Source organism: Pollicipes pollicipes, unplaced genomic scaffold, assembly GCF_011947565.3.
Source record: "Pollicipes pollicipes isolate AB1234 unplaced genomic scaffold, Ppol_2.1 Scaffold_4295;HRSCAF=5057_pilon_pilon_pilon, whole genome shotgun sequence".
Classification (NCBI taxonomy): Eukaryota; Metazoa; Arthropoda; class Thecostraca; order Pollicipedomorpha; family Pollicipedidae; genus Pollicipes; species Pollicipes pollicipes.
Window position 1 is genome coordinate 34,158,570 of NW_023596461.1, and position 23,569 is coordinate 34,182,138.

The window sequence follows — 23,569 nt, forward strand, 5'->3', positions numbered from 1 at the left end:
GGCATCCCCACGACCCTTAACGGGGAAGCGAAAATGGCGGAGTTTAGTGTTGGTTTGCAATTTCGATTCCAGACTGGTAGCATCTAATTTCTGCGTTTGAAATACCAAAAACATAAAATAAATCAGAAACCAATTCATTTGGTAAATTGCTTCTTAGGAAGGTTGTATATGGTAATGAGAGGAATGTCCCAACATCCGCGTGATGTCTGGTACCACCTGTCTTATTTTTTATACAAAAATAAATAAATGTGAAATGCGCTGGAAATTTGTATGAAGACCCCGACGCAACACGTGTTGAATGTGCTGATGTGCTGATGTTTCAGGCAACTCATATTCACCGACAGCACTATCATTTTCACGCTCGCTATCGCCATTTTGTGTCGCCAATTCTTCGTTGGATGCGGACAGCACCCTGGTAAGTCAATGTTTGGGGCATATTGTTGCCGTTTCATGATCTCCAGCTTTGTCTCCACCGACTCCCACGCATGCTCTCCCGAGGAGGAGACGATCGCGCGCTCCCCAAGGCGTATCGTTGCAAAATTCCCCACAGAGGTCGCTCACAACTCCCTACGCTAGCGCCAATGGTGAGAAAATCATGAAGGTGAGCCTGAAGGTATTGTCAAAGAGGGCGCTTACACTGAATTTGGGGCGGTGTGGACGCGTGTCGTCGCCGCTGGATAAAAATGCATGTTTTGATCTATTGTCCAGCGTCACTTTCGTTACGGGCCAAAGTCTGACGCAATGCACACATGATGCATACAGCTCTGCCTGGTCCATTCGTTGCGTCGGACTGAGTATCATGTCCTGATCCTTTCCCTGGGAAGCCGTTACGCCGAGATAACAGAGACGGCCTCTGAGCTAGGCACAGTGGGGCGTCTTCATCATTTGGACCTTGGTGTTAAATGGTAGTCAGTGGCTGCTATGATGACGGGAAGTCCGGGAAATCCTCGTGGGGGAACCCCCAAAAGCTTGCTGGGCCGGTTGGATTTTTTTAACACCTAGCTGATGCCTACCTGATAATGTTTGGGGCTTCAGAAGAACTTTGAAACACTTGTTTGTTATAAGACCTTCATTGGTATTATTCCCTGTCACTCAAGATGCGCATCGGGTTAGGAAACCGATTAAAATTGAATTGTAATAAGCTGGTCGGTAATTTCCCCAGCTGGCACTTCTGCCGTGAGGCAACTGATTTAAAGCGATGACATTTGCGCTTAAAACTTATAATTTTGTCAGCGTTCGGATCGGATCTGTGCCTGGCGGCGATCGCACTGAGCGGCAGCCGCCAGCTTCCATCTCCGCCGCGGCATCCGGCGCTGCAGCGCTGCGGCACCGATCGAACGCGCTGATTTATGCAAGTACGCGCCAAGGTCCCTCAACATTGGGGGCAGAAGACGGCGATATGAGACGCGACCTTGCGCGGGCGAGAGGCTTCGAATGCGGAAGTACGGGAAGAAAATGGTAACGAAAGTGACCACCGACTTCGTAGGCTTTTATTCCCAATGCTTAGGGATAGGCCGTGCGTTGGTTTTTCTTAGGGACCTGAGGGTCCCACGGAAAAACGAAGGATTCCGTACATATGAGGGACCCCTGTGACGCCGGAAAAGCCCCGGAGCTTCAGCAGTATTACCTAGATCCCGGAAATATTTCGAAACCTCAAGAACTTTGCGTACCCCAGATGCCTCAACAGGATAAAATGCACGGAATGGATTTACCTTCATCCGTTATCCGAGTTTCGGCGAATAAAATTCCAAGGATAACATATGGGCAAGGGGCTGTGGGACCTTTTTGCGCCCCATCGCTGTGTCAAGCCCCGAAAATTGCATTGTCCTCACGTAGGCCGAATCCTGGACCCGCTCGTGTTCGGCTCACCGCGCCATAACGTTATGCTTTAAATCTCGCGCGCCACGCTGATGCACCAAACGCGCCACTACGGCGGCTTTTGCGCTTCTAGAGCTCTTAGTGGGCATGTTCCTGTGATGCAGGCCAATAAATCCCGCCATCTTGAGTCAATCCGGCCGCAATTTGGTTACCGATCATAATCTGATCCGGAACAATCCATCAGAATGCGAGTATTTCACAGAAGTTTCACCAGATCATATTTCGGCTCATTTTATCCACATGCCACACGTTGTTTTGTGCGTATAATTGCTTCTTCGTCGCTTGGCATGCAACTTCTCAGCATGGTCTAATCCATTTAGGTTCACAGCTCTTTTGATCAAATTATTTCGGAAGCTTGGCGTTTCGGGACAATTCCGATCCCGTCTTATCCGAACCATGGATTAGTCGTAAAGCTCGGCATCTGCACTGCAGTCTATGAAGAACTCTTCTGGCCCTCCGTAGTTACATGTCGAAGCCAAAAATGTGCACAACCGTCGCTGTATAGATTAGACGGTTTGCGTAAAGAATGGTACCGAATGCAGGAGATTATAGTTTCCAAATGCTGTACGTGTCTCGACGGAGTTTTAATGGGCCCACTCCTACCGCCTATTTGATTTTTCCACAATTCTGCTTCCGTTTGTAGTGCACAATGTAAATATCCGCACTGTGAGTCCTCCAGCGTATTTTTTTTGTGTTGCGCGAGCGTATTATAAACCGCGGACCCTCTGTTGTCAACGCCTCGCCTTGGATGTTGATACGGTGCGGTTCACGCCGCAACTGCCGCTCCGTTAACGGGAGTGCGCCATATTTGCGTGAGGTTTTGAGCTGCAATAGCCGTCTTGAAGATCATTCGGTGCAGTTCACAGCAACGACAAACTCTCACGACAAACCCTTCTAGTTTCTGAGCTACGCGATGTGCGGACTTACTTGGGGGAGACGTTTCAAAGCCAGCTAAGCATCCATGACGCCACCATAACGCCATTCAAATCCTGGCTATTCCGTTGGCCATGCGTCGATCAGGGCCGACCAAAATACAATGCTCGAATTGCTCATATCTGGCGTTCGTGACACGATTTCCAGATATAGTGGCCCTCAATTGACTCAATCAATGTTGTGTAAGGTACGGTGACGTAATCAAGTTATGATGCATTTACGGACACAGTTACTAAACAGAGGGGTTGTTTGTCTAGAGCAGCCTTTTTCTTCTAAAAAATATACCAATGATGATAAGTGCGCCTATTTCATCCTATCTGATGCTTGCTTCATTATCTTCAAATGCGGAACATTCCCTTTAGAAGCTGGCACCCAGCCAGTAACTATGTGTTGAGGAATGCACTCTACGCGGAGTCTTGCTGGTATGCGTGTAATGCCGGCTGGATTGGACGACTGTGTCCTATCTTAAACAGCTGCATGGCTAGGTATAGCGTCTCCACGTCTGCGTACCTTCAGTGATCGACACACTTGCTTCCGCCTTGCGTTGCATTGATTGTACTGTGCCGCCGTAAAACGGCAAGGGTTAGGCCTGCCATGGAAACGTCTTCCAGTCTCGTTTTTTGTGTTGTGTAGGACAAACAATGTCCCGATAAATTTAGGAGGAGATGCCTCAGCTTTCTGCTTCTGTAACTGGAAGAATTGGCCACTGCCCCTCGGTTTCTCGTGGTGCTTGTTTCATGACAGAAATCGTCACAACAACCTTGCATTGTATTGCTGTATCGTATCCAACCAGACGAAATACCAAATTTGAATTTGCACCTAGCCTTTTCAATAAGCTCGTCTTGGGTGTGTAAAGATGAAAAATGGGATAAAGAATCTGCGATGTATGAAGGAGTTAAATATAAATGGCTTTTTGTGCGTTGCCTTTGCATAGCACTGTCTATTTCATGCCAACAGTAGGGGTTGTATGGGTACCGCATCGATATTGTGCCGAATTCATCGGTAATGTCTGACTTTTTCAGGGGCACCAGTGATGGAAGGGCAAGAAAGCATGACCGACATCCAGAACTACCTGGACAACTTTCAAAAGGATCTCCAAACCAACACCAATGACCCAGGTGCGTCTTTGCTCTTGGGTCGTACCACGCAGTCAGTTCCACGTGCGGTTGTGCGTGCGCCATGTGCCGCCTGGAAGTGGCGTCGTTTTCTGCGCACGTTCATCCACACCTTGCAGGTCGTCCCAGGCAGCGTTCGTGTCGCAATGCCGCTGCTGTGTACTGGGCGAGCGTGTCACGCTCCGGCCCGCGTTCGGATGAGATGGACGCGCTGTGACGGGGATCGCTGACTGGAGACCGTGTGCACGAGCAGCCGGCGGCGGAGGCGAAGTGGGCCAGGTGTACATGGACCAGTCTGGCCAGTACTTCATCAGGGAGGCGCCGCAACAGCAGCAACAGCAGCAACAACAACAGCAACAGCAACAGCAGCAGCAGCAGCCGGAGACTAACCTGCGCCGCTCGAAGGTGAGCAGGCCGTCGCCGCGCGTGACCGTGGCAGGGGTGCGCCAGGCTCGGCCGCAGTCCTCTGAGAGAGAGCCCCTGTCGCGGGTGGGCAGGTCCAATGGAGACCACCCTACCACCCGCCATGTGCGGTAGTCGTGTTGCTTGTCTTCGAGTTGGTCTCGTCACCGGAGCCCATCGCTTCGGAGTGGTTTTCTGGCCCATCATCGCCACAGCGGAGGGGAGCACCGCTGTCCGCCGGCTGGCGAGGGCGGTGAGCCGCCAGCCGTGCCGCCCCACCCGGCCTCCCGGCCGCCGGCGGTGCTGACGGCTGCTCGCGCCTCCGCCGACAGCGGGTGCGCTCCTCGACGGCGGTGAGCGCCGCCGGCGACCCGGGCGTGGTGCAGCTGGCCGGCGCGCAGGCCGTGGCCGGCGCCGGCAACTACCAGACGGTCACCATCGTGCCCTCGGACGCCAACTCGGACGAAGTCAGCTACGTCCTCATCGTGCAGGTGGGTGCGCTGGCGTCGGGTAACGGGCGCACAGGCGCGGCAGGTGCTCAGAATGGCTTGGCGGGTGTGGGGCCGGCTTCTGGAGCCACGCGGAGGAAGTGGGTATGGTGACTGCAGAAACTGGGCCTGACCTTCAATGAGGAGTCGTTCGAAATCTAGTATGGCATTTGGGTTTAAGGCGTCCGAGAGCCAGAAACTAGGAATGGAGCCTCAGAGAAATCCTGTCCCGTCTTTGCGTCTTCCATTTTGGGGGGACATCGCTGGCAGTTGTTTGCAGTGTACTTCGGTTAACTTGCTGAGGATGAAATTCCTTGCTTGCGGTGGAGATTCGGTGAACGCTGCAAATGTTGCAGCCTCAATTCTTCCTTTCCTCTTCTGTTTAATAGCTGTCACCAGTTCGTGAGAAAGCCTAACGGTCGTCTTGATGATTATTATTAATATATGATTGTCATCCAACGAACTGCGAGGCGGCTCTAAGTTTGGGCACAGTTTTGTCGGGCAGACTGTTTGGGAGAGAGCAAAGCACCTATTTCGTGACTGCATACTCACAGTTCAGCGGCTGACTTGGCTTCATAATTGCCCCGCACATTCTAACACAAAGCCGTACAGTCATGGAGGGGTCCGTAGCATTCGAACACCCATTGGTGATTACGCCTACGGGGGCTACAAAATATTTCGCGCAAGTTAAGTTGTACATCGTGCCTTTTCTCGATTTCCCTGAGATCGGCGCAGCCAAGATATGGAGTGCATAAGTGACACGGGTTATTTTGAACGGATTTGCGGGAACGGGACGCGGTCCGACTTGGGCGTGCAGACGATTGCGGCCAAGGTTCAGATTACGGAACATTTGTGCATGTATCACTCAATACTGACTACTGTTGTCGAGCTCGACCTTTTCGAAAAACAGCCCCACTGCAAAGACGTGCGGAGCTTACGGCCTACGGCCAGCGCAGCTGCGTGCGACGCGAACGGTAACAGCGGAAACGCTCACCCGACCGAGTCGCGACGCACGTGACCCACGCAGGGGTGACCTTGAGCGACAGCCGGGGGCAGCCGGGTCAAGGGTCGCACCGCTCCGGGGCGCGTGACCGCGTCCGGAGGTGCGCACGAAGTCGCTCTCTCCACACGTCAGCCGCCACGTGTTTGCGAGAGTCGCCACGTTTGGTGGGCGGTCGGTGCCAGCCCCGCTGTAGGGCTGATGCGCCTGTCGGAGGCGGTGCCTAGTGACGCGCCGTGACCGCCGTCCGTCTGACAAGCCGCCGCCGCCGTCGGCAGCCCGACGCCGAGGAGGGCCAGAAGCAAGAGGAGGACGACGACCAGACCATCGGCGTGTACGACTTCGACGAGGGCGACGAGCAGGCCGAGGAGGTGAGACGCCTTGCGGCCGCCCGAGCCGACGGCGTCCGCTCTATTGGTCGGTCTGCTAGCCGACTGAACGTTGCGATCCAAACGGCAGGCGATCATACTGATAAACCGGTTAGCCTGAATTTAGACCAAGTGTATGCTGATATATCTTACTGGTTTAGATGCGTTAGGCTACGGCTTAATTCCGTAATGTTCGTAATTCATTATTCAGAAATCTAGTACGTCGTTCGTTGATGTGTGCGTGTGTGTGTTTGCGTGCGTGTGTGCATGTGCGTGTGCGTGTGTACGCGCCTCGCCTGCGGAGCGGGATGAGCCGCCGTGTAGCGGGCCCGGTCCAGCAGAGACGCAGGACCGGTCTCGCGCGGTGTGCCGCCGGGAGCTGAGCGCCAGCTGTGGCGGCCGCCGGCAGGAGGAGTCGGGCGACGAGGAGGACAAGCGGAAGCTGTCCCGCATCGTCACCCGCAAGTCCTCGCAGACGGTGTCCCAGGCGCACATGTGCAGCTACTGCAACTACACCAGCCCCAAGAGGTTAGTCCACCCGCTGTCCCGGGGCCCTCGACGGCACTGGCTATGTGTTTATGGTATTGATACCACGGAAATGCGTGTCATGCCCGTTTTCATAATCGGTGTTATTTAACATGGTGGTTGAGATTGGTTTAATCGTAATAAAAATACATGTTACACACCTGAGATGTTTCGAAAATGGCTGAGGCTATTGGAGGTAAGATTTACATTGGTTTTTATTTATCAAAGGGTCATCCATCATTGCTGAGATAAGCGTTTGCGTAGGTGCCGGAGGCATTGCAGGGTCTCTCGGGATGCCGTCGATTTTTGAAAACTGCGTCTTTATTTCCCTATCCGATTTCCTCCCAGTTATCAGAGCACCCCACACGCTGCTGTCAGCCGCGGCTGGGACGAGGCGTGTCCGCTCGTCCGGACCCGCGGCTGGACGAGGCGTGTCCGCTCGTCCGGGTCGCGGCTGGGACGAGGCGTGTCCGCTCGTCCGGGTTGCGGCTGGGACGAGGCGTGTCTGCTCGTCCGGGCCTGCGGCTGGGACGAGGGGTGTCCGCTCGTCCGGGTCGCGGCTGGGACGAGGCGTATCCGCTCGTCCGCGCCCGTGGCTGGACGAGGCGTGTCCGCTCGTCCGGGTCGCGGCTGGACGAGGCGTGTCCGCTCGTCCGGGTCGCGGCTGGGACGAGGCGTGTCCGCTCGTCCGGGCCGCGGCTGAGACGGGGCGTGTCCGCTGGTCCGGGCCGCGGCTGGACGAGGCGTGTCCGCTCGTCTGGACCGCGGCTGGGACGAGGCGTGTCCGCTCGTCCGGGTCGCGGCTGGGACGAGGCGTGCCCTCGTCCGGTTCGCGGCTGGGACGAGGCGTGTCCGCTCGTTCGGGTCGCGGCTGGGACGGGGCGTGTCCGCTCGTCCGGGCCGCGGCTGGGACGAGGCGTGTCCGCTCGTCCGGGTCGCGGCTGGGACGAGGCGTGTCCGCTCGTCCGGGTCGCGGCTGGGACGGGGCGTGTCCGCTCGTCCCGTGACGGGCCGTGCCCCTGCCGCCAGGTACCTGCTGTCGCGTCACATGAAGTCGCACTCGGAGGAGCGGCCGCACAAGTGCTCCGTCTGCGAGCGCGGCTTCAAGACGCTAGCCTCGCTGCAGAACCACGTCAACACGCACACCGGCACCAAGCCTCACTGCTGCAAGTTCTGCGACGCCAACTTCACCACCTCGGGTGGGTGTGTCGCCCCCCGAGCAGCGGTGTCGTGGTGGCTGGGACGTCGCCCTGGTTCCTTGCTCAAGCTGGTGGAAGGGACAAATCAGAGCAGATGAATTGCGGATATCGGAAAGGGGCGCGGTTTGTCGGTCGTTGGGGGGGGGGGGGGGGCCAAATTGGCATTACCTGCCACCGCGCGCTCAGTCCTTTGTTCGTAGATCGCAACTGTGTTGTGTTCTTATTTTTTGTAGCACATTGACACGTACATCGCTCACGAGCAAGCACTTGTTGAAGTTAGGTATGCAAACGAAAATTGCCTGCATATATTCAGGCAGTTGAAATTTTACGTTCCTAACTGCCCTCTGGTCTTTGCCTTCTTGTCTCAACTGTCTTTGGCCGTGTGCAATAGCTGGCTTGGTGCAAGTCGGGAGTCTCCCGTGTTCGTTTGGCTCGTATGGGTCCTAGCGCCGCGCTGGCTGCCTGGCGGGCTGCGACGGTGCTGTCTGTGTGACCGGGCGAGTCGGCCGCCTGACCGCGCCGCCGCCGCCGCCGACAGGCGAGCTGGTGCGCCACGTGCGCTACATCCACACCAAGGAGAAGCCACATAACTGCACCGAGTGCGAGTATTCGAGCGTCGAGCTGAGCAAGCTGCGCCGCCACATGCGCTCCCACACCGGCGAGCGGCCCTACCAGGTACGCGGTGGCAGCGGCGGCCGCGGCGGATTAGTGTCGGCGCCAGGGGTGGCTGCCTGTCAGAGGATTTCGGTCGAGGGGGGAGGGGAGGCTGTCTGCCGGAGCTCGACGGGGGTTCTTGGAGAGGATTGTGCAGGGCTGGGGAGCCCGCTCACAAACATGGAGGGCGTGTCGCTCAGGAGTCTAGTTTCTCCGTGGTGCGATTTCATGGCCAGAGTACGAACAAGACGTGAAGTGGCTGTGAAGCCCGGCTGGTCCTCGGATCCAGCTGGGACGGCCTGATCTGGCCGGGCTGAGCCGGTCGGCCGGCGCGGCGGGGTGAGCGGGCCGTGTCCGGCGGCCGGGGGTCCGGCCCGGCCGCGGCGGGAGGGCCGGCTCTGACGCGGCGTGACCTTCGCCTCGCCAGTGTCCGCACTGCACGTACGCCTCGCCGGACACGTTCAAGCTGAAGCGACACCTGCGCATCCACACGGGCGAGAAGCCGTACGAGTGCGACATCTGCGGCTCCCGCTTCACGCAGAGCAACTCGCTCAAGGCGCACCGCATGATCCACTCCGGTGGGTGCCCGGCCGCGCAGGCCTCGGCGTCTCGGACGCTATAATGCGTCGGCCCATGTAGACTGGGACGCTGTATATCACACAATACATGCGGCAAAAGCAGCGGACCATGGTCGCCAACGCAGGCCTGGCGGTTATCTCCTATTTTGTTATCTCACATTCCCATGGAGATATGCCCCTGGGTGGGAGAGCTTGCGAGTACGTTTCTTGTACTCGTGCTGGAAAGTGTGGACGTTTTATGTTAAGCTGCGCTCTGTCCTTTGTGGCGACGGTGTGGCAGGACGTAGCACTCGTCGGTCTGCACCGCCGCTGTGGCCTTCTGACCACCGCGAGATGCCCGCGTCACCCGCATCTCCGTGTCGCAGGTGACAAGCCCATCTACCACTGCGAGCTGTGTCCGACCACGTGCGGCCGCAAGACGGATCTGCGCATCCACGTACAGAAGCTGCACACCTCCGACCGGCCCATCAAGTGCAAACGCTGCGGCAAGAGCTTCCCCGATCGCTACTCGTTCAAGGTGCGACTGGCCCGGGCCGCGACGCTGCACGCTGCCAGTCTTGACGGGGGTGTCCGGTGTGGGTTTGTGTTTGTGTCGGCGGACACCGGCTCCAGACGGTCATTGGTTGGTATCTCGGGCTGATCTATCTGCGGGGACGGGCTGACCTGGGCGGAATGCCATGGGCCTCGCGTGGATCAGCTGTGCTGGGGCCCTGGGGACTGTTCTCGCCACGAGAGCCCCTGCGGCGCAGTCTTGTCGCGATGGCCCTGTGTTTAGCTCTGTGCGTTGATCGCCTGTTGTCGCTTTTCAGCTACACAGCAAGACACACGAGGGTGAGAAGTGCTTCAAGTGCGACCTGTGCCCGTACACGTCCATCTCGCAGCGCCACCTGGAGTCTCACATGCTCATCCACACGGACCAGAAGCCGTTCGTGTGCCAGCACTGCAACCAGTCGTTCCGCCAGAAGCAGCTGCTGAAGCGGCACGTCAACCTGTACCACAACCCGAGCTACATCCCGCCGCAGCCGCGTGAGAAGACGCACGAGTGTCCCGAGTGCGGCCGCGCCTTCCGCCACAAGGGCAACCTGATCCGCCACCTGGCCATCCACGACCCGGAGGCCAGCGCCGCCGAGAAGCAGCTGGCACTCAAGCTCGGCCGCGAGACCAAGGTTTCGGTACGTGCCGGGCGGCGGTGGCGGCGGGCGCCGGCGCGGTTTAAGGGGGGGGGGGGGGGGCGTCATCTGCCGTTCGTAAGGCAGGTGGTTCTTGGTTTGTGTCTGTCAGACTGTGATTAGTGCTTGCAAAGACAAGCAAGTGCCCCGTGCATACCAGCGTTGCGGAGCGCTGTCTGTGCCGCGATCGCTCTCAGCTGACTGACCGTTGTACGACTTCTGGCCCGCCGACGCTGACGCTCGCGGTGGAGTCGCGTCGCCGTGGCATTGCATGGCGACGGAGGTCAGACACATTGGACATCAGACGGGTCCGGGTCCGGCTGTTCGTCGCCGTCCGTGACGTCTCGTCTGACCGATCACCGCCTGTCCGCCGCCCTGTCGGTCGTGCGCCCCCGTTGATGCCGCCGGCCGCCGGCCACCGCGCAGATGCTGGACTCGCGCCAGATGCCGATGTACGAGGAGTCCGACGAGGACCTGGGCGCCGGCATGGCCGAGAATCAGGACCTGCAGAGTCGCGAGAAGATGGTGGCCGTGCAAGGCCAGGACGGCCAGCAGTACGTGGTGCTGGAGGTCATCCACCTGCAGGTTAGCAGCGGGCACCGGAGCCAGGGCGACGACCGGCCAGCTGTCGGGGGGGGGGGGGGGGGGGGGAGTAGGGAGCGTGTGCCGCGCACTCCTTTGGGAACAGGCTCAGGTCACGCCGCGTGTGATAGCCTGCCAAATGGGATTGGTGTGCTGTAACGACAATGTGTGTGCGCGGCGTTGCTGGGCCCGTCGAACGTTGCTGTGATCATCACTGGGTGAGCGCTTTGGTCATCACCGGGTGAGCCGCATCAATAGGGCCGTCGCGCAGCGCTGATGGTTACTGTAGCCGTTATGCGGCGGCGGGCGCCGGAGCCGCGGTTGTCGCCGCGTCACAGCCGCCGCCGCCGCCGCCGGCAGGACGCCAACGGCGAGGAGCAGACGGTGGCCGTGGTGCCGGACTCGGCGCTGGGCCAGTCGGGCGCCGGCATCGACATGCTGTCGGCCGCCGCGCCGGCCGCCGCCATCGACGCCGGCGCGCTCTCGGCCGAGGTGAACCTGGCGGACGGCCTGCCGGCGGGCCTGCAGCTGCCGGCGGCCGGCGGCGCCGAGGAGCCGCCCCGCCGGCCCGGCACGCCCGGCGGCCGCCGCCGCGTCGACGACCACGCCGTCCAGAAGAGCAAGCAGGACATGCAGAACTGCTTCGGCTTCGATGTGAGTGGGCCGGTGCTGCAGCGTTCACCTTGGACCGGCGGAGAGGCTTGAACATAGAGTGGACTATGTAATGGGGTCCTAGAAATTTTGGATCCAGATGCCCGGACCAGGTGCTGGTGAACAACTCACCAAGCTCAGGTCAGCTGTCTCATTAAGGACAGCTGTGCAGGTCCAGGTGGATTCCAGACTCGGGGCGGTGCGTCTTCATTATTGCGAGGATATTTATAGATTTTAGCGTGATTTCTAGAATGTACAAAACATCCATAGTTCCACACCATACTTGCCGATTGCTGTCACGTATGGCGTCCTCACCGACTGCAGCTCCTCCGCCGACCCGCACCGCCGTCGTGTCGTCTTTCCCGTGCCCCGAGTGGTGGCGCGCGACCTTGCATGAGCCCGCGCCCGTCCCTGCTGACGCCGCGCCTCGCTGCTGCAGGACGAGGAGGACGAGGTGGACTTCATGGCGACCGGCAAGAAGGAGGCCGTCGATATGATGTAGGCGACCCGTCACCTCTCTGACTGGACGGTCTCGAGCGGACAGTGACTATGGAGGCGCCACCGCTCCGCCAGCGGGGTGGGCGCCGTCGGACCGCGGTGCGCGTGCGCGCGTCGGCTCGTGAGCGGGATGTCCATCGCCCACCGAAGCCTCTCGCCTGACTTGCGGGTGGCGGCGCCGGCGCCTGATCACGACCGCCGCGGCTCTGACGGCCCCGCTCGGCCATCGGTGGCGGTCGCTGCCCGCCGCTACACTGCAGCATGACGGGGCGGAAGCGGTGTGGTGGAGCCTGCCGCAGCCAGGCGGTGGCGTACGGCTCGGGCCGGTCGCGCAGTATTCGTGTGTGGCTGTTCAATGCCCGGATGCGGCAATATCGCATCGAGCCGAGCGTGTGTCGTGCTTGTCCGGGTGCACGCTTGATCTGTCCTTGGGCGACGCCGTGTGGGCCGTTCCGTACCGAGACGCTCGTAACGCACACCGGACTGGACGCCCGGCCGCACATCAGCAGGCTGAGCGACGACGGCGTTTGGTGGCCGTGACCCGATGCACGTCGATGACCTATGTAACTTATATTTAGGTGATGCCGAGAGTTGGAATGCTGCCGCAGCACCAGGGTATGCAGGAGCCGCCGTGGTCGCTGGTTTTGTACGGAGGGTTTGTCGGTGGTTGGCGGGTCCGTGACGCGGCGCGAGCGTCAGCGACTGGCGCTCGCGGGGCCCGGCGGCATTCGCTGCGTGTGTCGAGTGGCGCCGCCGCCTGGTGCGAGCCCGCTGCCGGGCGCGCGTCTCGGTGGCGTGGTCTCTTCTCTTGCCGTGTGGAGCTGGTGCGGCGGCGGCCGCTGGTGCAGCGCCTCTGGCCGGCGTGTGTGGCGATCTCTGCAGCTCGGCGCCGCGCTGACGGGGAGCCGACTGATGCCGGCGTCACTGCCGGGGCTGGAAACGCCCCGTGGCCCGGACCGGACCGGCGCAGTGGCCGGACGGGGGACCTTCCGCCGGCCCGTGTGGGGTCCAGTTCTCGGTGTCGCGTTTTGGATTCAAGATTCGTGTTATCCGGACCCAATGTCTGTATTTGTGTCATGTGGTGGTGATACACCGTAGATCTATCCATGTATGTGTCTGTGTTACTGGCTGCGTTTTGAACAGTGGTCTTGTAGGGGTGAAGGGGGAGGACGTGGTCAGTAGATTGCTTCACGGATGCGAGGGAGGCGTCTCGGTTGAGAACAGGGTATTTTCACGCTGAATCGCAGCTAACTTCACTATTGGGGGGCGAAGTCGCCGAGTTAAAAAATTAAGAGATTGCATGCTACATGACTGATTAAGGACGGCTTTTTCGTAGCATGCGCCTTTGACAATTTTTGAAATTTCCCATCAGTCTTAGATATAATGGCGTCTCAGGTGTTTCATGTCCTAATAATGGGATCCCGTGTCACGTCTCGTCGAATAATAGCTTGCCTGTTACAAAGTGCACGTCGGGCTTTAACCAATGCCGGCTAATCCTCCCTGTGGTCCCAGCTGATCGCGGTTGTTGACTTGCTGCCGAAATTATTGGTGACTTCCCGGAGCAAAATTGTCTCCACCGAGTTAGAAAGTGACATGCCTCTTGCAGCAGCTGTTGAATTGCCTTTACGAACGAACAAACCCTACCTGCGTCTTTGGATCATCACGTTTGCGGATGCCCTGTCAGGCTTTGCTAGCCCAGTTGCTACATGTGGAACCCACTTGCGACCTCCCTTCGCAGCGCCTTTCGTTCACAATTTTCCGAGTGCAGCATGTATGAACGTCGCCCTAATCATGATTGCGTGCAAGGGACGGCTATATCCATTGCCCCCCCCCCCCCTCCTTTGCACACACACACACACACACACACACACACACACACACACGCACGCACGCACGCACGCACGCACGCACACACACACACACACACACACACACACACACATACACACACACACACCGTGGGGCCCCCGCGACTGGTAACTTCGTCGGACCCATACAAATAACGTGTGGAAGCAACCCCGTCGCGGCTGGTGAGCATGTGCTCATTGTATGCGGTCTTGACGATTTTCTGGGAATGTACTGATTCATCGACAGTGGCCGTCTTCACCGGGCCGCGTTCCTCATAGGCGAAGTTGATGCCTGAATTACTACCTTCGACGTCACAAGTGCATACGTCATCGCCAGCGACTATACTCCAAGCCGTAGCAACGGTTGTGACGCGCCTACCTAGGACGTCAGAGGTTGTTTGGGCGGCGTTTGGTAATGGGGAACACGGCTCCGATGATGGAGCTGGGGACTGACCGCATTGGACTGACCAGACATGGGGATGGCGGGACGCACCTGAATTGTACGCACTCACGTTTGTCGGCGGTTTTGTCACATCCCGCTGCCGTCACCTGGACCCGGAGAGTGCCGACAGCTAGGCGACTTCACCATGTCAGTAACATCATGCTGGCACCGGAGAGTCCGATGAGGTAGATTCCAGTACGCTCGTGACACCAGGTGAGCAGCTGGTGTTACGGTCTTCAACCTCGTTATGGTCCGTAACGCCAACCGACACCCAGACGTAGTCCTTCGTGTGACAGAGCTGCATCTGGAGAGACAACCCGTTTTAGACCGGCGAAGTTTCTGCACACTGTTTACCGCCAGCTGCACCTCTTGCTCATGTGACTTACCGAGGGAAGGCGCAGGCTACAGAGGCGCGCGCGAGTGTGTGCCATTTGGGCTTTACCACGCACTCAGCTGCTAAGGCTTTATGGCGTCGCCTTCCTCGCCTATCGGCACAGAGGCGCGAGGACGAGCAAAACAGCTTTGCTACGACGCGCGAGCCGTCAAGTGGGCAAAGGAAAGTGCACCACTTTGTTGGCAATGAAGGACATTGCCGAGCGGTATCGGGTTGCATTAGATTTTGCCCAAGACTTTTGAAACCAAACAGCACCAAATCTATACTGATTTCGTAAAAAAACATTCCTGTCATTTTAAGGTGTTTGTCGCCATCGCGATGCCAGCTTCGGTAGGCACAAGATAACTTATTTGGCCTACTCACGGGGCCGACGACTGAAGCCGACGGTGTGCGTCGTATGGCAAATATTTCTGTCAAATTGTTACCACCGAATGGCATCAAGAATGGTCGATGTCACCCCTTGGGTGAAATATCAGACGCTGAGTCCGCTGTCTTTGCAGTTAGATTTTAAAGGCAATATTCCACATTTGAACACATCAAAGCAAGCATCAGATATGATGGAATAGGCTCACTTACAGCTATTGGTATACTTTGAAGTGGACGAGACTGCTCTAAATAACACGACGCCTGTTTAGACTGTGCCTATCATACACCATTGTCTGATTGCGTCATTGTCTTCCTCTTCATATCTCCTAGCTCAACAAGTGACGAGATGCAACAATAGAAACCCGGCAGACTGAGAAACGCCACCCGACTTCTTCGGCAGTAACAGACTGCGCCTCAAAATCTTCTCAACAGTCACCCAGCGAGACAGGCGAGCCACTCTTGTCGATCTCTTTGCTCAAGATATGTCTGTGACGTTAGCTCTCTTGTTGCTTAGGATATGTCTGTCAACGCAGCCCACTTTGCGCCGCGTCGTGCCCGGGCCGAACGGCGGGACACGACGAATGTGCGCACGGGTTATCGTGCAGTGCCGAGTTTTGTAAGGACGCGCCCGGCAGGCAGCACGTGGCCCGTGCGCATGGTGCAGTGCTGTCCATTGGTTTTGCACAGACGGCGGCGCAATGTGAGCCGCACGAAACAGTGAAGGAGCCGCTCGAAACCGTGACCGCTCGGTGAGCACGGGTCGGAACGAAAGGAAGTTGCCACTGTGTGGTTGGGAATTGAACGAAAAATCGCGTCGCACTAGATGTGCCGTGGGATATGCTACACGTCGCGTGTACAGAGGCGGTCCAGATGTATTCGCCCGGATTTGACGGATTTTCGCGTTCTTTTGTCACACCTCGGCAGCCAGAGTGGGTGGAGGCGCGAGTCTAATTGCAGAGCTTCCGCCAGCGTACCGTCAGCAATTCATGTGGACAACTCTAGTTTGTGCAGCGCACGGTTACGCTAGCTATCGTAGGGCAAGCCGAGAATGTCGGCACCCCGGAAAACGTTGCTGAATACAACACGATGTCGTCGAAACTGCAGCCAGGGTCGTGTCGAAATTAACGCAGGCATGCACGGACGCATTGCCTGTGCTTGACACCCATTTATTCACCATTATGTGCACTATTCCGTCCAAACCCAAACCTTACCTAAAATGCCGCATTTCCACATTGTTGCGTCGCCAATACGCCACCAGTTCATCGACCAGTCGCCGCCGGTGATAATCAAATGCAAAACGAAATGCGCGCGCCACATATGTTGACAGCATCCGACAGCAGCCATTCAACTTTTGTTCTTTGTTGCGGCGATACGATGGCTTATAATGAGGATCACATGTATCACATGAATCCCTTCTTGAAAGAAAAGCTATAATAACCACACATTTTGAGAAAATGATAATTTGCAACGGGCGCGATGACAGAACCCATGAAATGTGGCTATTGTAAAGCGAAGCCCGCTGCTACGGCAAAACAGAACGTCCACTTGTAAAACAGCACACCCACCGTGTGTTTGGAGGTCACTACTGCACTTTCAGTATAGCTGCACAGCAAATTTGCATCGTCATTAAGAAGAAACAGGGGAGAAATTAGAAAGATCTGACACTCAAAATAGGATGAGTACAGCTTCCTTAAACCTTTTGGAATGCGTAGCAGCCCCCAGTTGTAGAGAAAATCCGGAGAGCAAGATTACAGAAAACACCGAGAATCATTGACTTTGTCTTAGTAGGCAAATCGTTTACCTATTGCACCAGAATGCCTCAAATGATGCCTTCCGATCATTTGTTTCACGGCTTTATTGTGGTTTTATTTATTGTGGCTTTATTGTGGCTATTACGGCTTTATTTATTACTCATCACCTTCGCGGCATGAATATACGGCACGAAGTGGGTAAGGCGAATGCAACGTTTATCTCAGGTTATAACTGGCGCTATCACCATCGGTTTACAAATGCCTCAGGAAGCGAATGCAATGGAGGCATTCAGGCATTTGCAACAACCACTTCCCGACACGCAAGCGCATATTAGGAGGAGGAGGGGGGGGGGGGGGCGTGGTTACCAACATATTTCAGTTAAGGTTGTAAGTGATTCACACCACGCTGCCGCGCTCCTGCACGACGAACTGGCTTACAGCGCAATTGTTACACGTCCCTAGCATCACATCCGGTTTCGGTCACACCCATCGTCACCCAGGAAATTCTATGAATGATGTTAGATTCATGCATGAATGATGTAGATGCAAATCTGCCATGGAACGTGGCGGGTGTTTTCATTAATTTTCAAGCAGCCAGCCTCGTCGCTTAGCGGAGCAATCCCACAAGCACTTGTGCGCACAATTCAATAGTAAGGATTTTCTTAGCACATATGCTCAATTCGGTGAGTTGAATTCTTTCCACTTTGTTGTGGGCAGTACGCTGGGAGAGGAGCTTTACCACATTTAGCGAGCCTGCTTCCCAAACACTTGCAATTAACGGTTTGCAGCGTCCTGTTTTGCTGGTCGATCTTGAACGTTTGAAGGTGATATTCGGTGAACCCAGTGCTTTGCATGTGAATATTTTGCCAACTCACCGATGTCCGTTTTGATGTTTGACATTACCGATATCTTGTAGTTGATATTTTGTTATCGATATTACGTGTGTTTGATTTTATTTGATGTTTGTTTTCGATTACGGACGTTTAGCGGTGCATAATATGACGAGTGGATTGACGCATAAGCGGAACACTTAAATTTGAACGCCTCTCCTAACAACAAGATATGGCCATCACCGCCAGGGAGCCCGCGACACGCTGCCCACCCGCCCGATCCGTAAGCCGACACGGGCCAGGCGCCCGCCGCCACTCCAGTCTACACATATAGCCGTCTCGGGCCGGCGGTGGACGCCCGGCCCGGCAACGCCACCCATTAGCCCATCTGCTGCCCGCGCTCGCTGGAAGTTTTTAGGCGAATCGCTTGGTCTGAAAAAAACAAATGTTTGGAAAATTTTTGCTACGTGCTGCCCATTGCGACCCTGAAAACCGTTACCTCTAAGATAGATACTTAATTGCTCGTTGTGAGTGAGGTCAGAAGTCCGTCTGGAATGATACGATATGTTTTACGTAGCATTGAAATTCGGATTTCATGATAGCGAGGACAGTTCAGTACAAAGTGTTAGGGTCTTCTTATGGATAGCCACACAAGCAAGAGAGACTAGGTGTAGATTGATTTCGAATTTCGAACAGGTGGGCATTCAGGTCTGACATTCCCAATCTCAGCCTAGTATTTAGGCTGTTACCATGCCTGGGTCCAAAGCTGTGATACACCGGAGGCGCGGCCACATCGTAGTGCTGGTATTTTATTGATACCTAGTGTGTCGATACATCGTCCCGCTACCCCTCACGAGGTTCCCTTGGCCGTCTCGGAGTAACCAGACTTGTCAAGGTGAATTAATGCGGGCTATTTCTCGTGGCCTTCACCTCAGATTTTGTAAGGAGTTGAACCATTGCAAACGAACCCCACCCTTCAAGTACACTGATGCTCGCGGGCCACGGCCTGTCATGGTCATCATGGTTGTACCAATCGCATGTGTAATGAAATTATTCACATGGCGAACACCTAGCGCCATTGCAGCAATTCACCCGTCGTTGTCGAGTCGTAATCCCCCGTTCGCATGTAGGGAAGCCATGCGCTTCTTTTTTCTTTCTCGCCTATGATATGGATTGACTTATGTAACGCCCGTTTTTTACGGCTTCCATCCCCGACCCTTCCGCTGAAGCGAGACATACTAATCAGTTTTGTCTGCGAAAGTCGACTGCTAGAAAACGAGATGAAGTTTTCGTCTTGAAGGCACTGCGACGAACGTCGTCACGCACTCTCTATGGAGCGCTCGCGACTGCAGAGGCCATATTAGCGCTCGGGGACCATGGCGCAACCAGGGTCGACCCCCCCCCCCCTTTCCCGACGTGGAGGCCGAAGGCACCAACGCACCGCGCCGGGTTAGATTCGGCCAGTATTTGTGTTTGTCCAATGTTTGTCACACAAACATGAATGATGTCGATATGTGTGTTTGTCCAATGTTTGTCATACAAACATGAATGTTTGTATTTGTATTTGTGTTTATCATGCCAGTATTTGTGGCATGCCAACGGCCGGATTCCAAACGGCCTGTGAGGCTGTTCAAAATCGCAAGCTGTGTCCAAGTGATACACAAGAATAGGATTTGTATTGTCTGACACAAGACTTGTGTCGGGTTTGGCGAGTTTGCATGTTTTCCGCACTGTGGCCTATGAGAAAAGTGACTTAAGTGATTGCATGCAGGCACATTGTGTCCCTGACAGACGCAGGCGACATAGCAGGTGAGTGGCATAATTTGCCGCCAACTTGACATGTGTTGCGGGGATGCCTTAGCCTCGAACCTCCCCCCCCCCGCCCCCACCACGGATTTTATACATGGAGCATCATACCATGGCCTTCCACACGCATGTCAGGACTGCTCTCACAATGGTTTCCTGTGCGTTAACTGTCTTGTCACAATTCTGTTTTTACTTTGAAAATCGCATTAACTGTACAAGCTGTTTCCAAAATGAAGTCATACCTGTGTATTGCTGATATAATGTGGTGCTGTTTATCATCATCAAAAACAATTAAAATGATGACGTGTTAGTGCCACGCTGTGCTGTGGAAAAAAAAACACCAAGCACCGAAATTGTGCATAATTGAATTTTATGCATGCTGATGATAGAGCAGCTACTTCATTCTTAGTAACATTGCAGTGTTGCTCAATCGCATTTATGATCACATTTATGATCTTTTGTGTGCACATGACGATGAACATCTGTTTTAGAGCTGCAGGCAGAACTTGTAAATACATCTGAACTTTGCCAGAATCGACTTGCGTCGCAATAGCAGCCTGGTCAGATCCTACTTTTGCATAGGGAAATACTTACGCCTTGCAGTTGACTGTTACCGGTGATCTTGACCAGTTGCGCGTTCACAGCCCCCCCCCCCTTCCCCCCACACGCATAGAATGTGCTCTGAGCTTGAGCCAAAGCACACTTAGATATCGCTAAAACATAGATAAACAAGTGCGGCATGCTTGTTCGTGCATTCATGGCTATTGTGTAACAGCGCACAACTATCCCATCAGTGTACATCAGAACAGTAGAACTCGACTGGCAGTTTATATGACGAATGGAAGCAAAAACAGCACCGTCGCGTTTTCCGCTCAACTGTTGATTTCTATTTCAGCTTTAGTTACGGAATGCATTGTAGAGCCCAGACAGCTGGAGTGTTCCCTCGCCTTTTCACCGCCCCACCTCCACGACGTAACTCATAAAACTACTGCCTTACTTATCATGGTTTGACGGGGTCCACTTCCTTTCAGATGCCGATTCAATCCGCCTTCACTTTTCCTCGCGAAAGGGGACCACAGGAAGCTGCCCTATTTGGTGTCGACAGCAAAGCCATGTATCGAACCGCTCATTGCATTGCAATGGAATTAATCGCGAGTTCTTAGGTTTAAAATAACCGACCTTCAGTGCACCAGAAGTACATGTTTACTTAACCGACCTTCAGTACATCAGGGGGTAGGTACTTGTTATGAGATGTTATGAGGCTAACATAACGTCGCACATATCGCACGTAGCCTCATCGGGTGCCCTACCACCCGAAAGAAACGTTCACAGTTTTGTCACCTATTTTTCAAAAAAAAACATTTTAAGATATAGTGGTGATATTTTCATGTCGAAGAAAAATGCATCAGAGAACGTGCATCCTAAATTTCAGCGTAATCAGACGATTGGTCATTTCGTTACCAGCAAAGAGACAAAGACGCATAAAAATATGTGTGGTGACATTCTTTTGTTGGCACACTAAGTGATGGAGCCGTCTTCTGCCTGATCCACCGCAGTCAGCCTCTGCTTTCACTGTCGGAGGCTACCCCTGTGCTGTCCGGTGACTCCTCCCCCCGTGCGATCATAACTGCCTCCTTCAGCTCATCCAGACCGGAGAACTTCTGGTGGTGGAGCCGGTATTCTTTCTGGGACAGCGCATTCCAGACGCAGAACTCTAAAGAACGTGAGCGCAGGAAGACAGTGAGGACAGAGTGCTCGGGTCAGGGGGTTTTGGTGGCCACTCGTCCTTTTTGATGAGGTGTCTGCGTCCAGCGAGAGCAACTTTCTCAGGAGTTTCTCCTGAACGGTCCCGCTTGCGTGTGAGTGGGCGCCGTCCTGCTGGAAAGAGAACCGGCTGGTTGGAACTACTCGCAGGTCGACAGTTGCCCCCCCCCCCCTCCAGGAGTTGAATATAGACAGCTGAATAGACTCACATTTTCCATGTCTATAACTAGGATTTCAGCCTTTCATTCCAGAAGACTTCAGCAGTAATGATGAATATTTTCGACAATCTGGATTTTCGGGATCTAGTCTGCTCTTTGAACCTATGCTCTCCTCGCCGTTTCCGGAGCCGCGTATGTTCTCAGCGTTCAGTCTTCAGCGGTACCTCACGTGCAAAGTTCTTCTCATCGGTGAGAATCATGACCGTGAGTTTTTTCACGGCCAATCTTCTGACATAGGGCCCTGGGCCGAGACTTAAGTTTTCGATCCCTCGTACGTTACGCTTTCCATCAGTTAGGTTTAAAAACAATTTGCCAAGAGGCACGTTTTGCCTTCATATGTATTCTTCGTGCTTTAACGTTTCGGATGCCTTGTTATCCATTCGAAGTATCAATACATAGTTTTTTTGGTTCATGTCGGTAATTGATAGACTTGAAATCATGGCATAAACACTACTATGCGAACAACAATATCCTTCTCATTAAATAACTCACTACCGTCATATTTTGGCGCAAGCATATGTTGCTACAGCCATAAAGAAGTCATCATTTACAAGACACGCTGAGGCTTACAACATCCAACATAACAAATCCTACAACTATATTTCACTAGCTCAGACACACTCATCGGGGCAGCTTTCAGCGTCTGTATATATATATATATATATATATATATATATATGTATATATATATGTATATATATATATATATGTATATATATATATATGTATATATATATATATATATATATATATATATATATATATATACTCGGTAGATGAAAGAACGAAATGTTCATCGAAAACCGTGCAACTTTTTATTAAAAACAGCATTCACAAAACTTTGAACATAGTTCCATTATTTTATAAGATTTTGTCGCCTCACCAATTGCACGATCGTAAGCGTTCAGACTATTAACAATGTTTCCAAAACATTAAAAAATTCATTCTCATTTCTAGGCACTTTGCTGCTTACCAGTAGCAATGACGATCCATTAGTATCAAAACGGTATGATGTACGAGTTTTTGTTTTGTGTTATTTCCCCCTTTCTACGCTATGGTAAGCGCGTTGTCTCAGGAAGGCAACATCTCTTGGACCTTAATTAAGCAAACTAAACACTTGAGAACTTCGAGGAAAACAGCACTGGAAAGCTCTTATCAAACTATATTAGACCGATGTAGATGAACAGTAGTAACATTTACCTTTTGACAGGTCAAATCAGATGTAGGGGTCAACTTAGCACTTAACAGACACGCTATGTTATATCAAAAACCAAGCATTCTACGACAATGCGAAAGACGGCGTTGAGTGCCTGCAAGAAATCTGTCAGCTGGACATTAGTAGGACCGGAATTTGTGACCTTCTGTCTTTAAAGCATGCCTTTACCGTGTACTAGTAACGTCTCGTTTAAGCACTGGTTAAGGAACAATGTCGCGTCACGTACGTGCGCGAAGTGTCGCGTACGTAAAGACTACACAGTTTTTACTGTAGAAGTAATGAGGAGTCCAACGAGCAAAGTTTGGGTTTTTTGTATCATGAGTATGACGCAGATGTAAAAGAAATAGAAGATATATTGCTCATAAGTGAATACTGCATGTTTTGTAAGCGCTTTTGTCGTATATGGAATGACGGACATACGTTTTTTGACGCAAACATTTTGTCATGTAGCACTCTGTGTTGCGTCAAAGTCCTTGCTGTAAAGGTAGTTGCACATATAAGTACAGACTGTCAAACTTTTTGCAGTGAAAGTAATAACGGGTATTCATTTTTGAGCATTCCTTTTGCCATGCAGTAGGACCGTCGCGTTCAGATATTGCCATTAAAACTAACGCAGCACTCCCGTCGGACGCCCCCTCCCTCTCGCTGCGGACCGGTTGCACAGGATCACTACGTTTGTCCCACCGCCTACAGCACCAAAACGGTTTCCTCGCGTTTGACAACTATGGTAAGCCGTCGGCGTCAGCTCACCCCCTACACTTCAACAGACAATCCCGGGCAATGGGATTGCTCCTGTCGGCGGCTGGCTGTGGCGCAAGGGCCGGCGAAGTCGGACAAGTGGCGGAGGCCGCCGCCTTGCGTGTAATGCCCGCTATAAGAGGCCTCCGTCCGGGGG

The 23,569-nt window shown here is 54.2% G+C and overlaps 1 protein-coding gene and 1 long non-coding RNA gene across 2 annotated transcripts; both read left to right on the forward strand.

Annotated features, from left to right (window-relative positions):
• Positions 1-369: 369 nt before the first annotated feature.
• LOC119097471 (transcriptional repressor CTCF-like) lies at positions 370-11,296 on the forward strand (the record flags this gene model as incomplete). Its single annotated transcript, XM_037220500.1, has 13 exons — positions 370-415; positions 3,834-3,929; positions 4,180-4,331; positions 4,661-4,819; positions 6,095-6,187; positions 6,594-6,712; positions 7,739-7,908; positions 8,447-8,583; positions 8,990-9,140; positions 9,506-9,657; positions 9,950-10,312; positions 10,736-10,894; positions 11,252-11,296. Coding segments are annotated over exons 2-13 (1,785 nt in total), but the record flags the coding sequence as incomplete, so codon positions are not given.
• Positions 11,297-11,412: 116 nt separating this feature from the next.
• Positions 11,413-13,151, forward strand: LOC119096969 (uncharacterized). The gene is made up of 2 exons (XR_005094108.1): positions 11,413-11,545; positions 11,982-13,151. It is a non-coding gene; the product is annotated as an uncharacterized LOC119096969 (long non-coding RNA).
• Positions 13,152-23,569: the final 10,418 nt, after the last annotated feature.